Genomic DNA, 23,068 nt, shown 5'->3' with positions numbered 1-23,068 from the left:
TTGGAGGGGATTGGAAGCCCTTTGATTGGGATTTTAGTTTCATAGTCTTGTTTCTAATCCAAGGCTTTGTGGTGCCTTTGTTTAAGCTGCATTTGTCTTCAAGGTATGTTTGTTGTCTTTTTTAATAGGTAAGAGAGGAAGAGGTAGCTTTTTTTCTGAATTGGAAAGGAATAGCATCTTTATGAAAATTCATCTTCATCAGTAATTAAATTCCTTTTGTTACGCAAAGCGATTCCAACTTTTCAATCAATCAGTAGCATTTGTGGAGTTTTTACTGTGTGCAGAATACTGCACTAAGCACTTGAGAAAGTGCAGTAGTTAGTAGACGTGATTCCTGCCCTCTAGGAATTTATAATCTGGTAGGGGACATTAAAATAAATTGCAGGTAGAAGGAAGCAAATGCCAAGGAGTGGAATAGGATGCCCAAGAGCTTTTGTTATGCTGATGCTTTCAGCCATGCTGAAGCTGCATGGCTCAGTGGAAAGAGCTTGGGCTTGGGAGTCAGAGATCATGGGTTCTAATCCTGGTTCCACCACATGACTGCTGTGTGACCTTGGGCAAGTCACTTAACTTCTCTGAGCCTCAGTTACCTCATCTGTAAAATGGAGATTAAGACTGTGAGCCTCACATGGGACAACCTGATCACCTTGTATCCTCCCAGCCCTTAGAACAGTGTTTCGCACCTAGTAAGCACTTAACAAATACCATTATCGTCATTATTACTTTGAATATGGAGTCAGGATGTTATGAGGATGAGGGAGGAAAAGGGAGAGAAATGAGAGGACATGCGGAATTGGCAAGAAAGGGGAGGATGAGGAAATGGATCAAAAAGATGAAAGGAGAAGAAAAAGGAAGAGGAAAGGAAAATGAAGGGGAAAAGAAGAAGGAGGTAAGAGCGCATTTTAGATTGAGCCTCTTCTATCAGATTCAGCTCCTCTGTGCAGGTTCTTGATCCTAAAGTCTTCTGGGTGACTGAAACGCATCAGCCATTTTTCAGTGGGAGATTCCATCATCATCATCACTCTCACCCCTTGCACATGAGGAGGCAGGCTGTCTGGACCTGAGCCACCCCTTCCTTTTAGGAATGCTGCCGCTTGGCTCTTGCTTTGGCACGTTGGCAGTAGCTCTAAGCTGGTTGATGTGCCCATGTTGCTGCTGCTCCTGATGGCAGTAGTGGCTGGGTGGTGTGCCAGACAGGGAAGGGGTTCAGTACTTGGGATGACTCACCCTTTGCTGATGGGACAGGGGGTGAGAGCACCTTCAAGTCCCCTCCCCTGGCTCAGGGAAAATGATGAGAACCTCATAGATGCTGGGGTGGGGGGCTTGGCTCTGCTGGCATGGAGCGAGAGTGTGGCACTGCCATCTTGGTTCTGGCGCCAAGATGCAGGCTATAGCCCACCCATCCTGCCCAAAAAGTTGTGGGAGTGAGGCCATTAGCCCTTGAAGAATTTGCAATCTAATGTGGGGACATCATCATCATCATCATCATCAATCGTATTTATTGAGCGCTTACTATGTGCAGAGCACCGTACTAAGTGCTTGGGAAGTACAAATTGGCAACATATAGAGACAGTCCCTACCCAACAGTGGGCTCACAGTCTAAAAGGGGGAGACAGAGAACAAAACCAAACATACTAACAAAATAAAATAAACATCTAATAGATATAAATGAGTTTCGATTCAAATGGTGAAAACAAAATAGACAAATTAAATTCACATGAGTTCTAAGGGTGGCTGACTGGAAGATGTGGCTAGAGAGGTGGGGATTAATTGGGGAACACCTCTTGGAGGTTGTGACTTTAGGTGGGCTTTGAAAGTGGGGAAGGCAGATTTGAGAGAGGAGGGAGTTCCAAACAGGGCAAAATCCATGAATAGTAGGTTTGGGATGGGAGTGCTGAGCAAGGAACAGTTTTAAGGTTAGCTGTGGAGGAGCATATTGTGAGAGCTGGGGGGCATCAGGAGAAGAAATCAGATGGGTAAACAGATGATCAGAGTGGTAAAATTACATAACCAAATGATGTAAAATTGTATCACTGGGGGCCTTTTTTTGTTTTTTGATGCAACAGGTATATTTGGACACCTGGGGCTTGACCAGTGAAAGAAAATGGCTCAAATACTTGTGTAGAGACTCATGGAAGTGACAGGCCGGAGCTGAATTTATTTTTACATGGTTGTCAGTTCACCCAACAAGATGGATACTTTTACTAACATCCTTCCACTTGGTGGAGATAGTGGGCCCGCTTCTTCCCAATTGGAGTTCCAAAAAATGTTAATTGATGAGCGAATGAGATGTGAACATCACAAAGCTAATTACCAAACTTTGAAAGCTGAACACACAAGGTAAATTCCCTTTTATTTTCAATTTTCCTTTGCTTAATTTAAGTGAAATGAAGATAAGATTTTTTTTTTCAGTGCAGTTGTATATGTCTACCTTCTAGAAGTAGTACTCACTGAGCTGTTTATCATTTCATTGTGGGGAAATGATATGCCTAGTTTGAATGTACCTTTATTATGTTTGTTATTTCATTCTGTGATATTTATTGAGTGCCTACCGGGTGCAAAGCATTCTAACAAGCACTTTGGAAAAGTACTGTACAAAAATGATCATTCAGTCATCCCTTGTCCTTAGCCCACGGAAACTCATGGTCTAATAATGAGTGAGGGAGAAAGGTCTATAGCCGATACACAAGGGAAGATTAAAATAATAAAAATTCTAAAACCACACAAGAAAATAAGGAATAGAACTATAAGAAGAATGAGCTACTGTCCATCCATTATGGTTAAAGGAGCAGTTTTCAGGTTCTTACTTGCCCCAGGAGCTAGTTCATCGGTCAGAAATTTCCAAATAGTTCTGAGATTTGGAAGGTAAACTGCTGCTTCTCCTTTGGCTGGAAGAACATCCCGGTCAGCATTGGAAGAGGTTGTGACCATGGGCAAATTACAGCTTCTCTGTGCCCTAGTTCCCTCATATGCAGAATGGGGATTCAATGCCTGTTCTCCTTCCTACTTAAATCATGAGCCCCATTTAGGACCTGATTATCTTATATCTACCCTAACACTTAGTACAGTGTTTGACAAATAGTAAGCACTTTACAAATACCACTATTATTGTGATTATTTTTCATTCAGTGGTATTTATTGAGCACTTACTATGTGCAGAATACTGTACTAAGTGTGTGGGAGAGTACAGTATAACAGATTTGGCAGACATGTTCCTTGTGCACAATGAGCTTACCGTCTAGAGGAAGAGACAAAACATTATTATAAATAATTTATAATACATTATTTAGAGATAGGTACAGAGAGAATGCTATCTCTCCTGTGTTTCTGAATGGGCTTTGGCGCTCAGTTGCTTCTCCATATATATCAGGGGTTTAGCCTCAAGTTAAACCTGAAGAAATAGCAATCATATCAGGTAAAATGTCCCCGGGGGAATTTAATATATGAAACTTTTTTCAAATGCAGTTGCTTTCAGAAACTTATGGGTTGTTAATTCAGTGAAATGTAGTGAAGGAAAGAAATACGCCATTTACTAGAATGTTTTGTTACTACCGTCTCTAGATTTGTTTTGGCATATAAAATTATTGTTAATGTTTGTTACATTTTTTTTAAATTAGGTTACAGGATGAATATACAAAATCACAGAATGAACTCAAACGATTGTTAAATGAAAAGCAAACTCTCCAGGAAAAATTTCAGTTTCTTCTTGCTGAAGTAAGAGGTGAATTGCTAGATAAAACTAAAGATCTGGAAGAACTGAAAATGCAGGTGAGAAAATAGGTATATTACCAGGAGTGACTGCTCAAATCTTGAAACTGCTTGTGCTTTTTTTTTTCAACGTGACAGTTTTTATGTTGGAGTGTAGGCTCCTTCCGGGTAATGTGTCACTTGTTTTGTACTTCCTAAGGGCTTAGTACAGTGCTTTTGTACTAAGTGACCATTTAATTAACGCTATTACTATAACTACTTGCCTTTTTCATGTCAGATTATGGCAAACAGAAATTTCTACAAGAAATCTGCCTTTCTCTAACCTATTTTTTCCATGTCTTCTGATTACTTTGTTGCAGTCTGTTAAATATTTACAGGTAGGCGTCATAATAAGAATAAAACTCAGTTTTTCAGAACCGCAGGACCAGGGATGCCAATTTTTCATTTTGAACCCCAAGGTGAACTGGGAGGGGGGGGATGAGTCTTTAAAGAGGTGAGAGAGAAAACAAAGTAGAGGGGAGGAAGGATTAGAAAAGATGGGATGGAGGAAGACGATGAAAAGAGGACAGCTGAGACTACCTTGATTTGTACTCTCTCTCAAACACCTAATATTCTGTACACAATAGGTGCTCAGTGACCTCCCTACTGTGTCGTTGTTGTTTCACCCTTTTCCGGTGCAACTGCTGGATGTCTTGGGGAGCTCTGGGAGCAAGCAGACAGTTCCCTATGGGTCCAACCCCATATGCTCCGTAAAGCGATTGGGAGCCTCATCCCCTTTTCTGGAACCTTCATCCCCAAATTGGCGACTACTGGTCTGAGGCTGCCCCAGGGAAGGGCCCGTAAAAAAAAAAAAAAAATTGGGTCCTGAATGTCCGAATAAGGTCTCTGCTTTATGGGGTTCAATTTTTCTGGTCCTTCCAAGTTTGAAGTTTGAGCATTCAGTGTGTCATACTGTCAAATTCTAGAGCTGCTAATGGACTAGATAGTGTACAGAGAAATTAGGAATACCATTAAAACTTATGAAAACAATCTCACCTTTTCATAATTAGAGTGGAGTCTGAAATTGTTTGAATACTTTTGTTTTTCATAACATACTACTTAGTATTATGAAATATAAACAGTAATTATAGACTCTTCCACTTCATGTGTTTCCCTTTTTTGGGCAGGTCTTAACACCACAAAAATTGGAATTACTGAAAGCACAAATACAACAGGAATCAGAAGCCCTTATGAGGGAACGTTTTCAAAATCTAGATGAAGTAAGTGATATGAAAGATCTTTAATTTTTAACATTCCATGGTCTTATTTGTTAGAATTTTATTTGGCGTGGAAGATATTTTGGTAATGAACGTATATTTCTGTTTTTATTTTTGTCTGTTAAAAATATGCACCCTTTTCTAATTTAGGAAGTTGAAAAGTATAGAGCTGAATACAACAAGCTTCGTTATGAGCATACTTTACTCAAATCCGAATTTGAACATCAAAAAGAGGAGCATGCACACATTTTAGAAGAGAAAAAAATAAAATATGAATCTGAGGTTAGTAGATCGTAGTAGTTAATATTTTGGTGTTGTATTAATTGTATTTTTTTAAAATCACGTGTAAGCAATTAACATTCTTAGTCACTTTTGAATTTTAGAATATGTTCAGTGTATTCTCATTTATTAATCACTTTGGTGATTAGTTTTTTTAAACCATGACTAGGTTATACATTTTTTAAAAATAATAATGATTAGTAATTATATTTAAGTTCTTGCTGTGCCAAGCACTATACGAAGTGCTGGGGTAGATATAAAATAATCAAGATGGACATAGTCCCAGTTCCACAAGGGGCTCATAATCTCAAATAGGTGGGAGTAGGACTTAATCTTCATTTTACAGATGAGGAAACTGAGGCTCAGAGAAGTCAAAGTGCCTTGCCCAAGGCCACACAACAGGCAAGTGGCAGTGCTGAGATTAGAACCCTTGTCCTCTGATACCCAGGCCTGCAGCCCATTAACTTCATCACTTAGTTGAAGGTCTTTTTATGCACCCGTCTGGGCTGCGCTTTTAGGAAGTTGCCGATTATTTCTTGTTACAGTGTAAATGGTCGGAGCGTCCATGAGGCAGGGGGTTTGGTCCGAGATTAAAGGAGGTGGAAGTAAACCACACATTCATCCAGATCTCCACCTCTTTTGGCAGCATGACTTGCTCCTCCCGCCCCAATGAAAGGGGCACTGCCACCACTGGTGCCAGAGACTCCCTTCTTAGGCGTCTGGCATGGGGAGACTGCATATAAGGTGACCATCCTGGACCTCCTGGAAGCTCCAAGGAGTGGTCCTTGGTGGGGGCAGCAGCTCAGCTGTGACTCTAGCTGCCTCCTATTGCTCTCCTGAGCCAGCTTATAGAGTCCTATAAAGTCCAAACATTGCACTGGGCCATGAATATAGACCCAAGGAGAAGCAGCATGGCCTAGTGGATAGAGCCAAGGCTTGGAAGTCGGAAGGACCTGGTTCTAATCGCGCCTCTGCCACTGGTCGGCTGTGTGACCTTGGGGAAGTCACTTAATTTCTCTGTGCCTCAGTTACCTCATCTGTAAAAAGGTGATTAATGCTCTGAGCCCCATGTAGTACATGGACTGTATCCAAATTCATTAGCTTGGTTCTACCTCAGCAGCTAGCAGAGTGCCTGGCACATAGTAGGTTCTTAAAAAAAAGAATATTATGAATTGATGCATATTATTTCTGTAGCATTCATAAGCACTCATTCATCTCCCTTTGATTTGTAGCATTTCATGCTCTGAAATAGACACGTAAGTATACAGTCCTTTTGCTTTCGACTGACAATGAACATTGAGCAAGAGTAACAATTTTTGGAGAACTTGAGCCAAAAATCTTAGTTTAAAGTAGGGGAAAATACTCCTTTTAGAAGCATGTCCTTTCTGCCATTTTTGAACTTTAGAAAACGTTCAGTGTACTCTCATTTACAAACTCATCCCTTTTCCAAGTCTAGCTGCTTTTAAAAGTAACACTTGCAAATGGTTCTCTCAGAATTTTCCAGACACTTAGACAGTTTAAGGAAATGCTTTTGCAGTTTGCATAAAGATTGTTCAGTTTAGTTACTTGGTTGTGAATATTCAAATGGGGTTTTTTGGTCATAGTTTCAACGTATGCTACGAAGTTTACATCCCACATGAAAAAGATACTATTGGTTCCCATTGTTTGTCTGAGACAAAATCAGCCAGATTTGTCCTTTCCAGACTAAGCTTCTTGTGGGCAGGGACAGTGTCTCCCAACTCTGCTGTACTATATTCTCCCAAGAGCTTGATACCTTGCACTTCATACAGTGAAGTGTGAAAAATGGCTCAATAAATGCCATTGATTGATTCCCAACTGCTGCTTAAGCCCTCTAAATAGTACAGTATTGGCTGGTAGGAGTTAATGCCATTTCCTTAAGTACTTAATTTAGGGAGTTGTTCTGGAAACCATGAATGACATGGGCATGTGTCCTCTTTTAGGTATTCTCAGTAGCAGAAAATTATTTTATGAATGGAAGAGGGTGGCCCTTTGATATCTAGGCTCTCTTATTGTCCCTTTGAATTCCTTTTATCCTCCTCCAGTACCTGCTTTCTGACCTGTATCCCCATGGGGCTTTGAAGTCTTTGTAGTTCCGGAGACTTCTTACCTCAAGCAGACAAGAACCTCCTTCCCCACTCCACCAAAAAGCCACCCCCCCACTTCTTACTCAGTATTAAGAGTCACAGGCAGAAGTAGGAAAGGACCTATCTCCTATCCTAGACTCTCCTTGGCACTAATTCTCTCCTTTAGCTAAGGAGATTCTTTACGGTCGATCAGAAGCAGTACAAATCATCCAACAATCCGAGAGAGGTTAGAGAAACACATAGTGACAGTATACACACTGAAAGGCAGAGAGAGAGAGAGAGATTGGGAGGCTATTTTTCCAGGTAGGGTCATTTTTCCTTCCTGCAACATCAGAATTTGGGTATTCTTTAATAGCAGTTTGACTGAAGAACAGTGTAGAACCTCCTGACAATATGCCCTTCTGGCTTAGATAACCCTTCTAGAGTCCTGCAGTTTTGAGTCCCACTGTGAATTATCTGCAAATATTTTAAATTAGTATGCTATACTGAAAATCTGCAAATTACTGTTTGTTTTATAGCTCTAAATTAATTAGTCGATTTTTTGACGTGCTTGATTTTTCTATCAAGATATACCCCAGCTTATTCTAGGTAGGGAAGGTAATAGCACTAGCAGCTAATTCATTAGCCTTTTAGAGTTTCAAACTCTCCAGATTTTCAACATCAGTCCATCTCCAGGCTACACAATTGTGCTTATTGGGATCACAAAGTCAATTAAATCAGTATTCTAGAATGCTGGTCCTCATTAATTGTTACTCTCTGGTTTATAGTTTTCAGAATAGGGGATTATTTTCTTTTAACTAAATAGTAATCATGTGGCCTCCTCTACTGATAATGGCTGGTAGCAAATGAATCTCAGCAGTTGAGTAGCTGAATAATAATTGGCTTAGTGGTCAATGTAACAATTTAGTTACATTGTAGAAATTGAAATTATCAGGGATTTTGGATACTCCTGTAATTAAGAACTCTAAAAACTCTTAATAGGTGAGTTAATATATTTGCAAATACAAAAGAGGTTCAGAAAATGAAATTATAGGAAAAATTATCCACCAATGCTTGTTTTTTATAATAAAATATTAATCTTTGCACTCATAGCAGGAAAGCTTGAAACACTCAAGCGTAATGACATTTTATAGAGTACAGAGAATATGTGTGAAGTTTACTATATTGTTGCACTGGTTTTATGATGCCCATTTGAAATAAAAAATATTTTGATTCACCAGTACCCATGTGTTTTTTAGAAAGAGAAATATGCTCTTTCCATAAAGAAATAGATGCTATTGAATTGCTTGAAATTAGTTTGGTATTAATAGCCCTTGTTAGCAGCGTGGCTTAGTGGCAAGATCACAGGCCTGGGAGTCGGAGGACAGGGGTCCTAATCCCGGCTCCGCCATTTGTCTGCTGTGTGACCTTGGGCAAGCCACTTAACTTCTGTGCCTCAGTTACCTCATCTGTAAAATGGGGATTAAGACGTGAGCCCCACGAAGGACAACCTGATTACCTTGTATCTATCCCAGTGCTTGGAACAGTGCTTGGCACATAGTAAGTGCTTAACAAATACCATAATAATCATATTATTATTATTATTACTATCTTGAGCTAGGGATGTTTGGGACTACAGAGAAGGCTGAAGTTCTGTTGTTTCCAGTTGATGCATAATTGGAGAGGGCTAGACCATGGTCTCATTTTTTCCCTTCTCTTTATCCTGCCCAACCATACTGATTCACCAACACTGCCTCTTTTGAGATAGTTGGAAAAGATTATTATCTGAGAAACTTCAAAGCAAAGCCATGAGCTACTGCTGGCCTAGTTCAGCTAGAAGATTCAAAAAAACCTATTCAACTAGTTAACCTATTAGGCCGTTTCCTGTCTTTAACCATTCAAGGTATATGTTCCCTGAAGTCTTTTGTAAGGATTTGTGTGTAGCCAGGCAATTAGATATTACGTAAGTCTTTAAATTTTGATACTTATGGAGAGTCCGGAAAATAGTTGTGAAGAGCAGTGGTATCAAGTGTGGCAGAATTTAGTATCCCTACAAGGATTATGGTTTATGGAAGAGAAGGGCAAGGAGAGCCACAGTAAAAGAGCAGATCAGAAAGAAACATTGAGAGCGAGTGCCAAGCTTTATCAGGAAAATACAAAGGGACCTATGGACACCAACACATTTCTCATCATACCATTGTTGTGATCTTACTGGGGAGCAAGACAAGGGGAACTACAGCTAACGGCATCACTGCGATGTGACGTTCATTGCTTGGTATATGCTGGGGCATATTTGGTTCATCTGGAATGAGCCAGAATATCAAATAAAGTATACACAGTAGAGTATCAAATAAAGCAATCATATATAGTGCTGTAACAGCAAATAGCTGTTGACGCCTTCCTCCCTTATTTCTTGAGGAATGCAGGGACTTCTTTAATGAAATGTGATTCCTATTTGCCCACAGCCTTTCAAAAGATGTCCAAGTAAGTACTTTATGCTCTTCGCTGTGATTATCTAAAACCTCACTTCTTTTTTTTTTTATGGTATTTGTTAAACACTTACCAAGTATCAGACACTGTTCTGAGCACTGGGGTAGGTTCAGGCTAATTAGGTCAGACACAATCCCTGTCCTATATGGGGCTCACAGTCTAAGTAGGAGGGAGAGCAGGTATTTAATCCCCATTTTACTGTTGAGGAAACTGAGGCACAGAGAAGTAAATGATTTGCCCGAGGTCACACAGCAAGCAATTGGCAGGGCTGGGATTAGAACCCAGGACCTCTTACTTCCAGGCCCAAGCTCTTTTCAGTTTATTCCATGTTGCTTCCCAATGTGAATTATGAGTTGTGAGTTATTTCTGAAGTACAGAATAGCAAGGAACAGTGCATAGAGAATGAAGGTAGAGGAAAGTCAAGATAGTCAAAAAGACACAGTGAAGGGACACTGAAGTCAACATGAATCTTGCTGAAAGGCCACATGAGCACTTATTCTGGAAACAGGCACACCCACATTGGACAAAGGGATCCACAAACAGATACATATTCATAATATCCATTTAAAAATAATTCTGATTTTAATCTGTCCTATATTTGAAGCGTTGAAAAGCTAATCTCTATATTTCCATCAACTCAATGATTCATAAAACATTATTTCACATAGCATGTCATTTTTCAATAATGTAATTACAGGGTTTTGTGAGGTTTTACTGCTCTTTTGTTTTAGTATACTTCTGCTTCTGCATTTTAAAAACTACCCCACTGTTTTAGGAGGGTAAATACTTTAAAAGTCACTCTGGATTTGTATTTTCCTAATTCTTGGAATCTTTTTCTGATATCTGGGTAAGTTAAATTAGCCTTTCAAAATTTGAACTGAGTTTTCATCTACATAATCCAAGTACCAGGACTGCAGACTTCACTGCAGTTTCATTATTAAGGGTGAGCCTAGAATATCTGTTTGACCCATAATTTTTTTCCCTGGAAAGTAAAGTTTTAAGACTTAAAATCTAAAAAGTATTTTGTTGACATTTTATTGTATACATAAATCTTTAATCATATTAGGAAAATACAGTGAATTTTTAGGTTTTTTTTTTCTCCATTCAAATTCCAAAGCTTTTATAGATAGCCCTTTTAATTCTTTGTTGTTTACCCATTATTTTCCATACTAGAAAATACCTAATTTAAGAGTTTTGTGTATGTGTTTTCTGTCTAATTGCTATTAGATTGCAAGACTGGATAGAGATAAAGAAGAATTGCATAATCAACTACTTAGTGTTGATCCCATAAGAGAGAGCAAACGAATAGAGAAACTTCTAAGAGAAAAGGCCCAATTATACCAGAAATTGAGAGGTTTGGATGCTGAAGTAGCAGAATTGAGGGCTGAAAGAGAGAATTCTGGTGCTCAACTAGAAAACGTCCAGAGACTACAGGTGCGGCAGATGACTGAGATGCAGGCTACAATCAGATCCCTGGAGGTAGGTTGATTTTAATTGTTTCCCAGTAGAGCGTGATATTTGCATTTAAAGTACAATTGATAAATGTTCTGAACGATCACAGTTCAGTGTTGACGCATTTGTGGGATCCCAAGGGTACGTATTTTTGGGCAGGAGAAAAATTGCTGATTTGCAAGGAACAAAGATGCTGTGCATGTAATTACATTGGCACTGCTTGTTTTCTTAGAGCCAACACCTCACTCACGAAATGAATTAACTCAAAATGTAGCTTAGTGTGCCAGGCAAATTCTGTTTTTGTGGGCCATGGGTAGCAAGTATATTTAATTTCAAACCAGGTACAGTTTACGCCGTAAAAATAATTAACTCATCCTGCTAATGAAAGCACTGCACCCTTTTAAATTGAAAGCACTGCTGATTGGACTGCTTATTTATGTACTCAACTTTTCCCCTAGCAAAATCAGTGTGTTGGTGAGCACCAGGCATAGGTCATTGGCCTCTCTCAAAAATGTTTGTCCTCAGACCACTCCCACTAAGGGTACAAGGAAGAGACAGTGGAGTGAGGAGGAATCATGCATTCATTCTCTTTGCCAGTTCTTCTCATCTCTGCCTGTCTTTTTGGTCTCCTGATTTTCATCACTCCGTTCCACTTATGGGAAGGATACAGCATTTCAACTCAGCCTTGGTAAATTTTTAGATTGTCTGACCTCTCCACAAGTATTCAGTTAGAACATATGTAGAAATAAAATATGAAGAAAGTGGATGGGGGTATGTTGTGGACATTTATCATAACTGGAATAACTTCCAATTTAATTTTTCAGCAAAAACTTACAGGCTAAATCTGAATCCAAAGTCATAGTTCTACAGTACTTGACTATAGGTGCTGTAGATGCTGTGGATATCCTGAGGTTTACACCAGTATTCCTTGTCATCCATACATGGTCTTGATTGACCAAGGGCATTTCAGGTTGTCATCCCTGTACCCTCTACGGCCCTCTACCCCAGCCCTCACCCCCAACATCTCCTTTATCATCTCAGCTGCTACTCTAGGTGACCTTAGAACAAACCAAGAGTTCAGGTAAACAAAAAGTTGGGGATTGAGGGGAAAGGAAAAGAAAGGGCAAGACATTATAACCCCCAACATCCCTAGGGATTAATTGAGCAGATTCTGGAGGCAGGGATGCAACACCGTTAATCTGCTGCCTTATTTCCACAAATCCATTTTGCCTCTATATAGGTGAACCTCACTGAATGCAGGGGGAAAAAAGTGATGTTACCAAATCCATTTTCATTGAGTTTAAAAAGAGGCTTTAGCTATAATGGCTTTTAAGCAAAAGGCCCTGTCAACTCTGGTTCTTTTTTTCCCCCTAAATACAATTCTATTCACAGATTGTACATAAAATTTAAATGTAGGATCCCTTTCATTTGTAGTATAGTTAATGTGAATTTTGAATTGCTATTCTAGTAGAAAAAAACTAATCTATACATGTCTCCTTTGGAAATTTTTGTGCATTGTCTTTGAAGACACAAAAAAGCTACTAACAGCATTGTGCTGTTTCCAAAGTGACATTCTCCTTGTCTGAAGTCTCCCGACAAACCACCACAATGTAGTCCAGAGGTCCATGAACTTAGGTGGCAAGGTTGGGTGCAATCTGTGGTTCTTAATGGCAAGTAATAGGATAAGGAAAGATGGAGGGGTTGTCCTTGAAGTGTCCAGGAAACAGAAATGAATAAAAGTTAATTTTTTCAAACTAGCATTTAATTTTATTCAAGAGGTGGAATTAAGGTAGACTCTTGCTAACAACAATCTCTTTCTTTTTTTTCTCTTTGGCCCCCGTGGGTAAAGAGGATCATTCAAGTCTTGGGAAGAGGGCAGCAACTGTAGCATGATGGGGAACATAGAGTATTATACTAAAATTGAAAGATTTACTGTATAATCAACCTTTTCTCAGTGGAAAAAGATTTTAAAAATGTTGCCGGAGCAATTTCTCCTGTTCAAAATATGTAAAATTAATTGGAGGGAATTATTTTTTACTGGTGCATATTAATATTGTTGCGTTTGGAATAACCTTTTTGAGAAGTGCAGTGGTAGAGTGTTTAATTGCTATTGCTGTGTTATTTTAGTTGATCAGTGACAAAGTAGTCAATAAACTTTAAAATGCATTATTTCTAATTACAGGCTGAAAAGCAATCAGCTAAGCAACATTCTGATCACATGGAAAAAGAGTTACAGTCAACTAATGAACAAAATACCCTCCTAATCAGTAAACTGCACAAAGCAGAGCGAGAAATTAATGAATGGAATAGAAAAGTAAGCTCCTTTTCCTTCCTATAGTATGTTTTAGATAAAAGGGTTGTTTCAGAGTGAAGAAAGCAACATTGCCTTTTTTGGGTAATTTTAAGTAATGGTGTGTTTTGCAAAGCACTTAGTGTGGGCCAAACAGTTTACTAAGCACAAGATAATCAGGTTGGACATGGTCCCTGTCCCAGTGGGGTTCACAGGCTAAAGGGGAACACATTTTTGTAATCGTCGTTTTATAGATGAGGAAACTGAGGCATAAAGAAAGTGACTTGCCCAAGGTCACGCCGCAGACAGGTGGTAGAGCTGAAATTAGAAACTAGATATCCCAACTCCCAGGCCTATCATCATCATCATCAATCGTATTTATTGAGCGCTTACTATGTGCAGAGCACTGTACTAAGCGCTTGGGAAGTACAAATTGGCAACATATAGACACAGTCCCTACCCAACAGTGGGCTCACAGTCTAAAAGGGGGAGACAGAGAACAAAACCAAACATACTAACAAAATAAAATAAATAGGATAGATATGTACAAGTAAAATAAATAAATAAATAAATAGAGTAATAAATATGTACAACCATATATACATATATACATAAAGGTCTATGCTCTTTCCGCTAGTCCAGGAATAATGCAAGTCACTCAGTATTTCATTTCTGTGCTTTAGTGGAATTAAGTTTTTTTGACAGAGAGATCCTAAGGCTGCTACAGAATGTACTTTTGCATTTGTGGCTTAGTGGAAAGAGCATGGGCTTGGGAGTCAGAGGATGTGGGTTCTAATCCTGGCTCTGCCACTTGTCTGCTCTGTGACCTTGGGCAAGCCACTTACCTTCTCTGTGCTTCAGTTATCGCATCTATAAAAGATGAGAAGCAGCATGGCTCCATGGAAAGAGCATGGGCTTAAGAGTCAGAGGTCATGGGTTCTAATCCCGACTCCGCCACTTATCAGCTGTGTGACTTTGAACAGTGCTTGACACATAGTAAGCGTTTAATAAATACCATCATTATTATAGAAGCAGTGTGGCTTAGTGGAAAGAGCCCAGGCGTGGGAGTCAGAGGTTGTGGGTTCTAATCCCGACTCCACCACTTGTCTGCTGTGTGACCTTGGGCAAGTCACTTAACTTCTCTGTGCCTCAGTTCCCTCATCTGTAAAATGGGGATTAAGACTGTGAGCCCCCATGTGGGACAACCTGATTACCTTGTGTCTACCCCAGTGCTTAGAACAGTGCCTGGCGCATAGTAAGCGCTTAACAAATACCACCATTATTATTATTATTATTATTATAAAATGGGGATTAAGATGTGAGTTCCATGTGGCTTGGTGACCTTGTATCTACCCCAGCACTTAGAGCAGTCATGGCATATAGTAAGCACTTAACAAATATCATCATAATTACTATTGTTATTATCATTGAGAATTCTCTGGATTAATTCATTTTTAGAAATGATTGCCAAAGTCAACACTATTCTCAAACAAGTTTTTCTGGTATCAGTAAAGCATACCTTAAATTGTAAAAATTATTCTGTGAATTTTTTTTTTCAAATAGCGCCAATGAGTAGGAAAATAGATTTGTGGACATTTTAGCTGGAAGTTGAATAAATAAAAAGGTCACAAAAACATTCTTCATTTTGGAACATTATCAACAGTAAAAAAAAGTAATCGTATTCCAATTTTTAGTTATTCAGTTTACAGAAACAGTAAACTTTCAATTGATGGTGACATTCCAAAATGAGTTCTAGCAGTCAAAATAAACTATGGGAAGTAAAGTACTTTTGATGTCATTTTAATGATTTTGCATTAAAATGTGTTCTAAAATCATTGAAAGAAGAGTTAAATGGAGAGCTTTAAGAAATTCTACTTGAATAATTTTTAGTGGAAAAATTTGTTGGAAGGTTAGGCTTTTGGGTACTTAAACATATGACTTATTTAGATTTAGATTTATTTTCAATACTTTCACAGCTTTATTTATGACATGAAATTTTGATAACATCTTTGCAGTTCTTGCACATGGTTATTTGTAATGCAGAGGAACAGCTGGGTATTTGTATAAAGTTATTGGCAATCAGTGAACATTTGTTTGGTTTTGAAATATAAATTCTTGATTTTAGCTACTTTTAATCTATTTCGATAAAAAATCAATAATGAGTTTTCCTGGAAGGGGTGTGGATGAAATGTTTAAAACAGGATGGGATTAATCTCTGTAATAGAACATGATTAATATATGGTGTACTGTAGAATCTTTTGATGCTGGAAAAAATAGGAGCCTCATCTTCCTGAAACCCTAATGGGGAAGATAGACATGCATAAGTATATAGTGGGGTAGTAGGAAGACCAAGGATCAGCTGGGGAATAGAAGAAATATATCAGGATGAAATACCTGAAAAAAATCATAATAGTTAAATATCCCTAAGTTCTGTGGAGGGATATCCTTTCATGAAGTACTAGGGTTGATCCAGTGCTTAGAACAGTGCTCAGCGCTTAACAAATACCATCATCGTCATCGAAGGAAGGCAGGCAAGTTGAGAACAGCGTTCAGTTAGATGCCCTGGGGAAGAACGAAGTGAGCCGGGGCAAGCTGGGGGAGAGTTTTGAAGGCAACAGTGAGAAGCTTTTGTTTGATGCAGAGGGAGATGGGCAGCTTTCTATTGCTGCCAACTCAAAGTTTAGACATCTGACCATTATAAATTAGGTCTTTTAGGACCTATTTTATATGCCAGTTCTGAGTCTTGCTGGCAGAAAGTAGTGTAATGTGCAACTTGTAGTCCTACTGAAAAAGTAAGCACGTAGGAACTGTGTGAATTAATCCATCAACACTTTACTGTAAACTGATCCGATCTTCTTCAGTTCCGTGTGTCCAGTTTTTGGAGCTCTTTTGGGGTATTGTCGACGCAACCTTTGGTCTGAAACTTTCCCTAGTATATGGGCTGGCTTTCAATCTTCTAGTTTTTCGTCCATCCACCTGCTATTCTGAAAATAGAGAATGGATGTTTTGGGTAATTACTTCATGGATTTTTGCAAAGGATTTTTGCCTGCTGAATTTCTTTTCTTTTCTTTTCTAATTACCAACAGGTAGAAGAACTTAAGCATTCCAGCAAATTGGAAATAACAGATATTAAACTAGAAGCAGCAAGAGCTAAGAGTGAGATAGAAAGAGAAAGGAACAAGATTCAAAGCCAGATGGATGGTAACATTACAATTTCCTGTAATGAGTTAAAAATGAAAAGTGTCCACAACAATATTCCAATTGGGATTTTTAATGTTATTGATAAGAGATTTGTATTGTTTACCAGCTTTCTAAATTTGATTTAATATACTGAAGGCTTTTATTTGCATTTACTTTTTAAAACAATTATTTGTTACTGTTCAGATTAGATTGTTTCGATTGCTTAAAAATCAGATTTCAAGCTTCCTGAGTTAGTATCTTAGTTGTATTCAAAGCCTGTTTGGATAACTCTTTGAAGTGATGCTTCATCCCCAGTTGCTGTGTTCATATTAGTGTGGTTTCAGTCAATTCAAAGATTAGATTATTGAATTAATAAAATGAAGGTTTAAAACTCTCCCAAATGTATCCATGAATAGCAGGTTTTACTGTGGGTTTGGCTGTATTCACATGTACAAATTAACGCTCCCAGGCCGTAGGTTCCACTGACATTCCAGCTTTGACTTGAATTGTCAAATCCAAAAACAGATCTGGTGCCACTCCTCACCAACTCCAAAGATTCGTTTGAATTTTGAACTGGCTCCGGGACTATGGGTGGAGTCATGGTATGGAGCAATTTGGGGACATTTGTCAGAATGTCTTTAAGTAGGCAGGGCCTATTCTGGGAATGTCTTAAGGATATAGTTTTGCTCTTACGGAGACTCTCAGGTCCATTCATTCATATTTATTGAGGGCTTACTGTGTGTAGAGCACTGTACTAAGCGCTTGGGAAGTACAGTTTGGCAACAGATAGAGACGGTCCCTACCCAACAACGGGCTCACAATCCAGATCTTTGAACGGTACAGGGAAAAGGCTAAACAGAAGTAATTATGGAGAAAAACCTTGGCTTTAGTTTTAACTTTGGTTGTCAGGTTGTCGGTGTGTGAAAATCTCCAGAAGAGAAGGGGGCCTTTAACGCCGCTGATTTTTCTTTTATTAGTTGTACCAGTTATTCCTAATCACCGAGATGGTCCTCTAAAACACTTGTCCCGCGGCCAGTTCAGATTCATGTCCAGATCCAATTCAGGCAGAAGTTACTGAGCCCCACACATGACTGAATGTGTGAATATTGACTGGGCATAGAAATGCTTTGACCTCTTTCAGGTACTTTTGATTACTTAGGACCATACCTGACCACCAAGGTTCATCTTTCCCTGGACCTGTGCTCCTGGGGATGGAATAGAATAATAGAAAATTTGACTTGATTGACTCCCAGGTTATGTCCAGCCTTAAATGGCGCTCAATAGGAGTTAAAACATCTGGGATTTTTTTCATTTCTGCCAGTAATTTTTATGGTTTTTCAACCAAGCAATCAGTGGTATTTATTGAGTGCTCAGTGTATGCAGAGTTCTGTACTAAGTGCTTATTAATAAGAATAATAATACTTGTTAAGCACCTATGTGCCAAGCACTGTTCTAAGCACTAGGATAGAGACAAGTTAATCAGGTTGGACATGGTCCCTGTCCCACAGGGGGCTCACACTCTTAATTCCTATTTTACAGATGAGGTAACTGAGGCCCAGAGAAGTTAAATGACTTACCCAAGGTCACACAGCAGCTTCTCAAGTGCTTGGGAGAGTAAAATGCAGTAAAGTTGGTAGACATGATCGCTGCCCTGAAGAGCTTGCAATCGAGCCTGGAGACAGCATTAAAATAAATTACAGATAGGGGAAAAGGCAGAGTATGAAGATGTGTATGTAAGATTTGGACAGGGCGTGAGTTTTCAAAGTGCTTAAGGGGCTCAGATCTAAGTAGGCAGGGGAAGTAGAGGGAAAGTGGATAGGTTGAGATTAGGGATTAGTAAGGGAAGATCTGTTGGAGGGCTCAAGAAGGTGGGGAAGAGTTGTGGTCTGTCAAATACAAAACGGGAGGGAGTTCCAGGCCAGAGGTAGGATAAGAACGAAGGTTTGGCAGCAAGACGGCAAAATTGAGGTATAGTGAGTTGGCATGAAAGACATGAAGAGTGCATCACATAGGCCTTTAAAGCCCTTAGTAAGGAGACAAGCTTTTGTCTTAGTTCCCTATTTACAACAAAGAGCACTTCACATTTCAGGTGAAGTTTGAAGGGTGAGTCAATGAAAAATTTTTACCTCCTTAGCTGAAAGATACATTTACATTCAAAGGACAATTTAACTTCTCACTTCAGAGTTATAGGGTTGGAGGGACCCCATGTTTCTTTTGTGAAGGGTCTCTATCAATTTAAACCGTATGGTATGAAAATATTTATTTGCTAAGGATTTAAAAATACAAAAGAGAAGCCGCGTGGCTTAGTGGATAGAGCACGGGTGTGGGAGTCAGAAGGACCCGGGTTCTAATTCTGCCTCTGCCACTTGTCTGCTGTGTGAACTTGGGCAAGTCACTTCATTTCTCTGTGCCTCAATTACTTCATTTGTAAAATAGGGACTATGACTGTGAGCCCCATGTGGGACAGGGACTGAGTCCAAATTGATTACCTTGTATCTACCCCAGCGCTTAGTACAGTTCCTGGCACATAGTAAATTCTTAAGTAAATATTATTATTATTATTGTTGTTGTTGTTGTTATATCCTCCCCTCACTTTGCTTTGCTTGCCTGGGATTTCCACCCTATCCCTTCTTGCGTAGTTCAGGACTGGCCCTTGTAGTAATTATGGTATTTGTTAAGCGCTTACTGCATGTCAAACACTATTCTAAGCATTGGGGTAGTCGCAGGTTAATCAGCATGGGCAGAGTTCCTGTCCCACTTGGGACTCAGTCTAAGTAGGAGGGAGACCAGGTATCATATCCCCATTTTACGAAACTTGCCCTAGGTCCCACAGCAAGCAAGCGGAGGAGTCGGAATTAGAACCCAGGTTCTCTGACTTCCAAGACCATGCTTTTTTCCATGAGGCTGCACCACTTCTCTTATTCTGGTCTGCCTGGTGTGAGTTTATTCCTTTCATTCCGTTTTTCTGTCCAGTCTGTTCCTCCTCTCCCACCCCTCCAATCTGCCCACCATGTTGTTCGGGTATTTTTACCCTGTCTTCCAATTGGCTGAATTAATTTTGGCTGTCTATTCTGGGACTTTTTACCCCTTCCTGTCCCCTTTCTCTCTTCCCCTTCCACCCACTCTTTTCTCTGTGTGTTTCGGTGCAAGCCTGTATGTGTGCAACTCAGTATGTGTCTATAGAAAGCATGGGTTTTTTTTTGCTAATTATTTTTAAAATGATATTTAAAATGCATTTGAGAGAGAGTTTTGAGCTGAAAAAGATTGAAAGGGAAGCATAATTACAATCACCAGCATTTGAAAATATTTTTAAGTGTGTTTGGAATTTGATATTAATGGGAACATGATTTTTTTTAAAAAACAGTATTACAGTCAGACAGTGAAATTCTCAAGTCAGCTGTTGAACGTCAAAAAATACTTTTAGTAGAAAAAGACCGTGAATTAATACGTAAAGTTCAAGCTGCCAAAGAAGATGGTTTTCAGAAACTTGCAGCACTGCACGATGAAAAGTAAGTCTAGAAGAGGCATGAAGGCATTATCACTGATCAGATTTGAAATGAGTTAGCGGGACTTAAATACTGTATTTTGTGTTAAATCTTGGAAATGAAAACATTTTGCTGTCATTTATTCCTTATTGTAGTTCTAGTTATATAATTATCATCTGTTGTTTTAGGATAGAACTTGAGAACAAATTAGCAGATTTAGAGAAAACGAAAGTGGAACAAGATGTCTGGAGGCAATCTGAAAAAGATCAGTGTGAAGAGAAATTGCGTGCATCACAGATGGCAGAAGAATCGGCCAGAAGGGAACTTCAGAGTATTAGGTCACAGCTGTTTACTTATTTTTTATTTTAATGTGTTAATAACTTGTACAAACAATGTACGTTAAAATTGAGGGAATGTTTTATTCCTCATTTTTGAACTGAATGAAAATGTTGTGTTTTAAACTTTGAAATAAGGTTCTAGATCATTCATTCATTCATTCAACCGTATTTGAGTGCTGACTGTGTGCAGACCACTGTATTAAGCGCTTGGAAAGTACAACAGTGGTATTCATTAAGAGATTGCTGAAGGCTAATTCATATCTATATTTAATAAATTGCATATTTTATTAGGCTACTAATGATAGCAGATATTGTGATGGTTTCAGACTGCCTAAGTCCCTAAGGGTTATGTAATACAGTGATTTTTTAAAAAAAATTTAGCTGCCTTTGAATATCTGATTAAAATTAAGCTCTTTAATACATTAAGTCAAATTCTTCAAAGATTTAAAATTGGGCTAAGCACAGTAAAATTGAGTAAAACTTATTATCATCAGTAGATAGCACCCCCTGTTGCGTACTAGGTGTTAGGGGAACACAGAAAAGAAGTTGTGATATGATCCCTTAAGAACCTTACAACCTAACTTTTTGTCTCGTGATGTTAAATTTTTAGGTTGAAACTTCAACAGCAGAGTATTTACACTGAGAATATAGAAAAAGAGAAAACTGAAAATTCTGATCTTAAGCAGGTAAAAGTTTTTCTGAAGCACTTTAAAAAAAAGTGAATTTACTCATTTAAAGAACATCATTATATCTTCTAAGGCTTTTCATTTCTGTATGCCGAAACTCCTAGTAATGACTATTAAAATGTAGGCACAGTACTCATAGGTCAGTATTTAAAATAGACTGTCTTTTTTCATCTGTTTTTCTCAGGCTTCTTGGAATCTTATTTTAAAAGATTTCAAGATAACTGGGAGATATACTATGCATTTCAGAAGTTTATGTACCTATAACTACATCTTCAACTATATTCCATTACATGTTTTTCCCTCAAAATATCCCTTAAGTCTATCCAGAAACATTTTTGCATTGGGAAGCTCTATTGCAAAAAATACCTCAGGCACATTAAGTTAATTTGTAGTCACAAAGTATACCAGTTGCAAAATAGAGGTATTGAATTCAGGAAGTAATACCTGTACAATAGATTACACTACTTTCTTCTTGTAAAGTTATGATTTTTAAAAATCTAATTGGGTGGTTGTGGTGATAATACCTTGAAAATGATAGTATATATGATTAGCCTTTTGCATATCATCAAAAGTCTGAGTGTTTGAAATAGCAGTTTGTTCAGACTATTATAATGTAAATTTAGTATGTTAGTAAAAACCACAACTATGTAGAATAGTTTGACAAGCTCCATTCAGAACAAAGATATGAATAAGAACCAATTTACCATATTAGATTGACCTTTGTTGTTGGCCACATTTCTGTCTTTGTTCAGCTTTTGATATGTGGAAACATTGAAAATGATAAAGGCGCTTCACCCAACACACTCAATTTACAGTTATTCAGGGGGCTGATTATTCAGTTAGTGGATCACCCTTACATTTTTTTCATGATTAAAGGATGGCTTTTTGAGGTTTAGAAATGTATATTAAGTTGTAAAAAAGTTTGATGAAATTGGGTTTAGATTTCAAAAATTGGATTTTTTTAGATTTATGATTTCACAAAGTGTTTCTTCTGTACTATTACTCCTTTTTAATGTTTGTAAGTGAAGTAAATGGCTAAAACAAAAACTCCCAATATAAGCAGGTACAAAAGTGTCACAACAAATTCAAAACTTAGCAGTATCCAATTTTTTTCATTTTGAAATGAGTGTTCTATAATGGAGCAAGGCTACTCATGACACACACCATCAATAGCAAAAACTGGCCATGGGTGAGTTTCCTAAGCACAATTTCAAGCCCTTTATAGAATGGAAAGATGGAATATTTTCCAGGAAAAATGTATATATGTGTGTTTGTGAGTGTGAATGTGTTTGTAACACTTTTAAAAATGGCCAAACTTTCCAGACACTGTATTCCAGAGTCCATGTGGATTGAATTGATGACATTAGAAATACTGATAATTCGTCATACCAAAGTTACTTAAAAGCATGCAGAAATAGGATAGATTCATAGTTGATTTAATTCCACTGACAGTGAAAATATGAAGAAAAATGACATTTTAGGGAGGATCTCTTTTTAGGTTCTCTTAGTTTTAAAAATGAAATAATTGGGATAATTAGGATCAGATTCAGGAGAACCCTAAAATATTCATACACTGATTACTTATGACCATGATATATTTGCCCATTCATTTAGCTACACTCCTTGAACTTACTGATAGTTTCTGCTCATCTGTAGTGGTAAATTCTATGTGCTTCTTGCAGTCTCAAGAAATGTTTCCCTTTGCTTTTCAAGGACTTATCCCTTTTACTTTTATCAAGTGTTCCTGAGTTATGTTATTTGCCACAGGGTGGCATTTTATAAGAAATTGTACCTAAGCAGCTGGGGTCATTTTCCTAAGC

At 38.4% G+C, this 23,068-nt stretch overlaps 1 protein-coding gene across 4 annotated transcripts in view; it reads left to right on the top strand.

The window, feature by feature from the left end:
- CEP83 (centrosomal protein 83) overlaps positions 1-23,068 on the top strand; it is a 37,760-nt gene that overhangs the window by 5,542 nt on the left and 9,150 nt on the right. For all 4 annotated transcript variants that reach the window (XM_038756942.1, XM_038756941.1, XM_038756943.1 and 1 more), the window contains exons 3-12: positions 2,067-2,340; positions 3,618-3,768; positions 4,875-4,967; positions 5,115-5,246; positions 11,045-11,296; positions 13,452-13,583; positions 16,646-16,760; positions 20,104-20,248; positions 20,413-20,562; positions 21,173-21,248. In XM_038756942.1, coding sequence (XP_038612870.1) covers positions 2,168-2,340; positions 3,618-3,768; positions 4,875-4,967; positions 5,115-5,246; positions 11,045-11,296; positions 13,452-13,583; positions 16,646-16,760; positions 20,104-20,248; positions 20,413-20,562; positions 21,173-21,248 — 1,419 coding nt within the window. In that variant the 5' untranslated portion in view covers positions 2,067-2,167. The remainder of the gene's footprint in view (positions 1-2,066; positions 2,341-3,617; positions 3,769-4,874; positions 4,968-5,114; positions 5,247-11,044; positions 11,297-13,451; positions 13,584-16,645; positions 16,761-20,103; positions 20,249-20,412; positions 20,563-21,172; positions 21,249-23,068) is intronic.

The sequence above is a fragment of the Tachyglossus aculeatus genome, chromosome 14 (assembly GCF_015852505.1).
Source record: "Tachyglossus aculeatus isolate mTacAcu1 chromosome 14, mTacAcu1.pri, whole genome shotgun sequence".
Taxonomy (NCBI): domain Eukaryota; kingdom Metazoa; phylum Chordata; class Mammalia; order Monotremata; family Tachyglossidae; genus Tachyglossus; species Tachyglossus aculeatus.
Note: the sequence above shows the minus strand (reverse complement) of the source record. Positions and strands in the feature narration are given on the sequence as shown.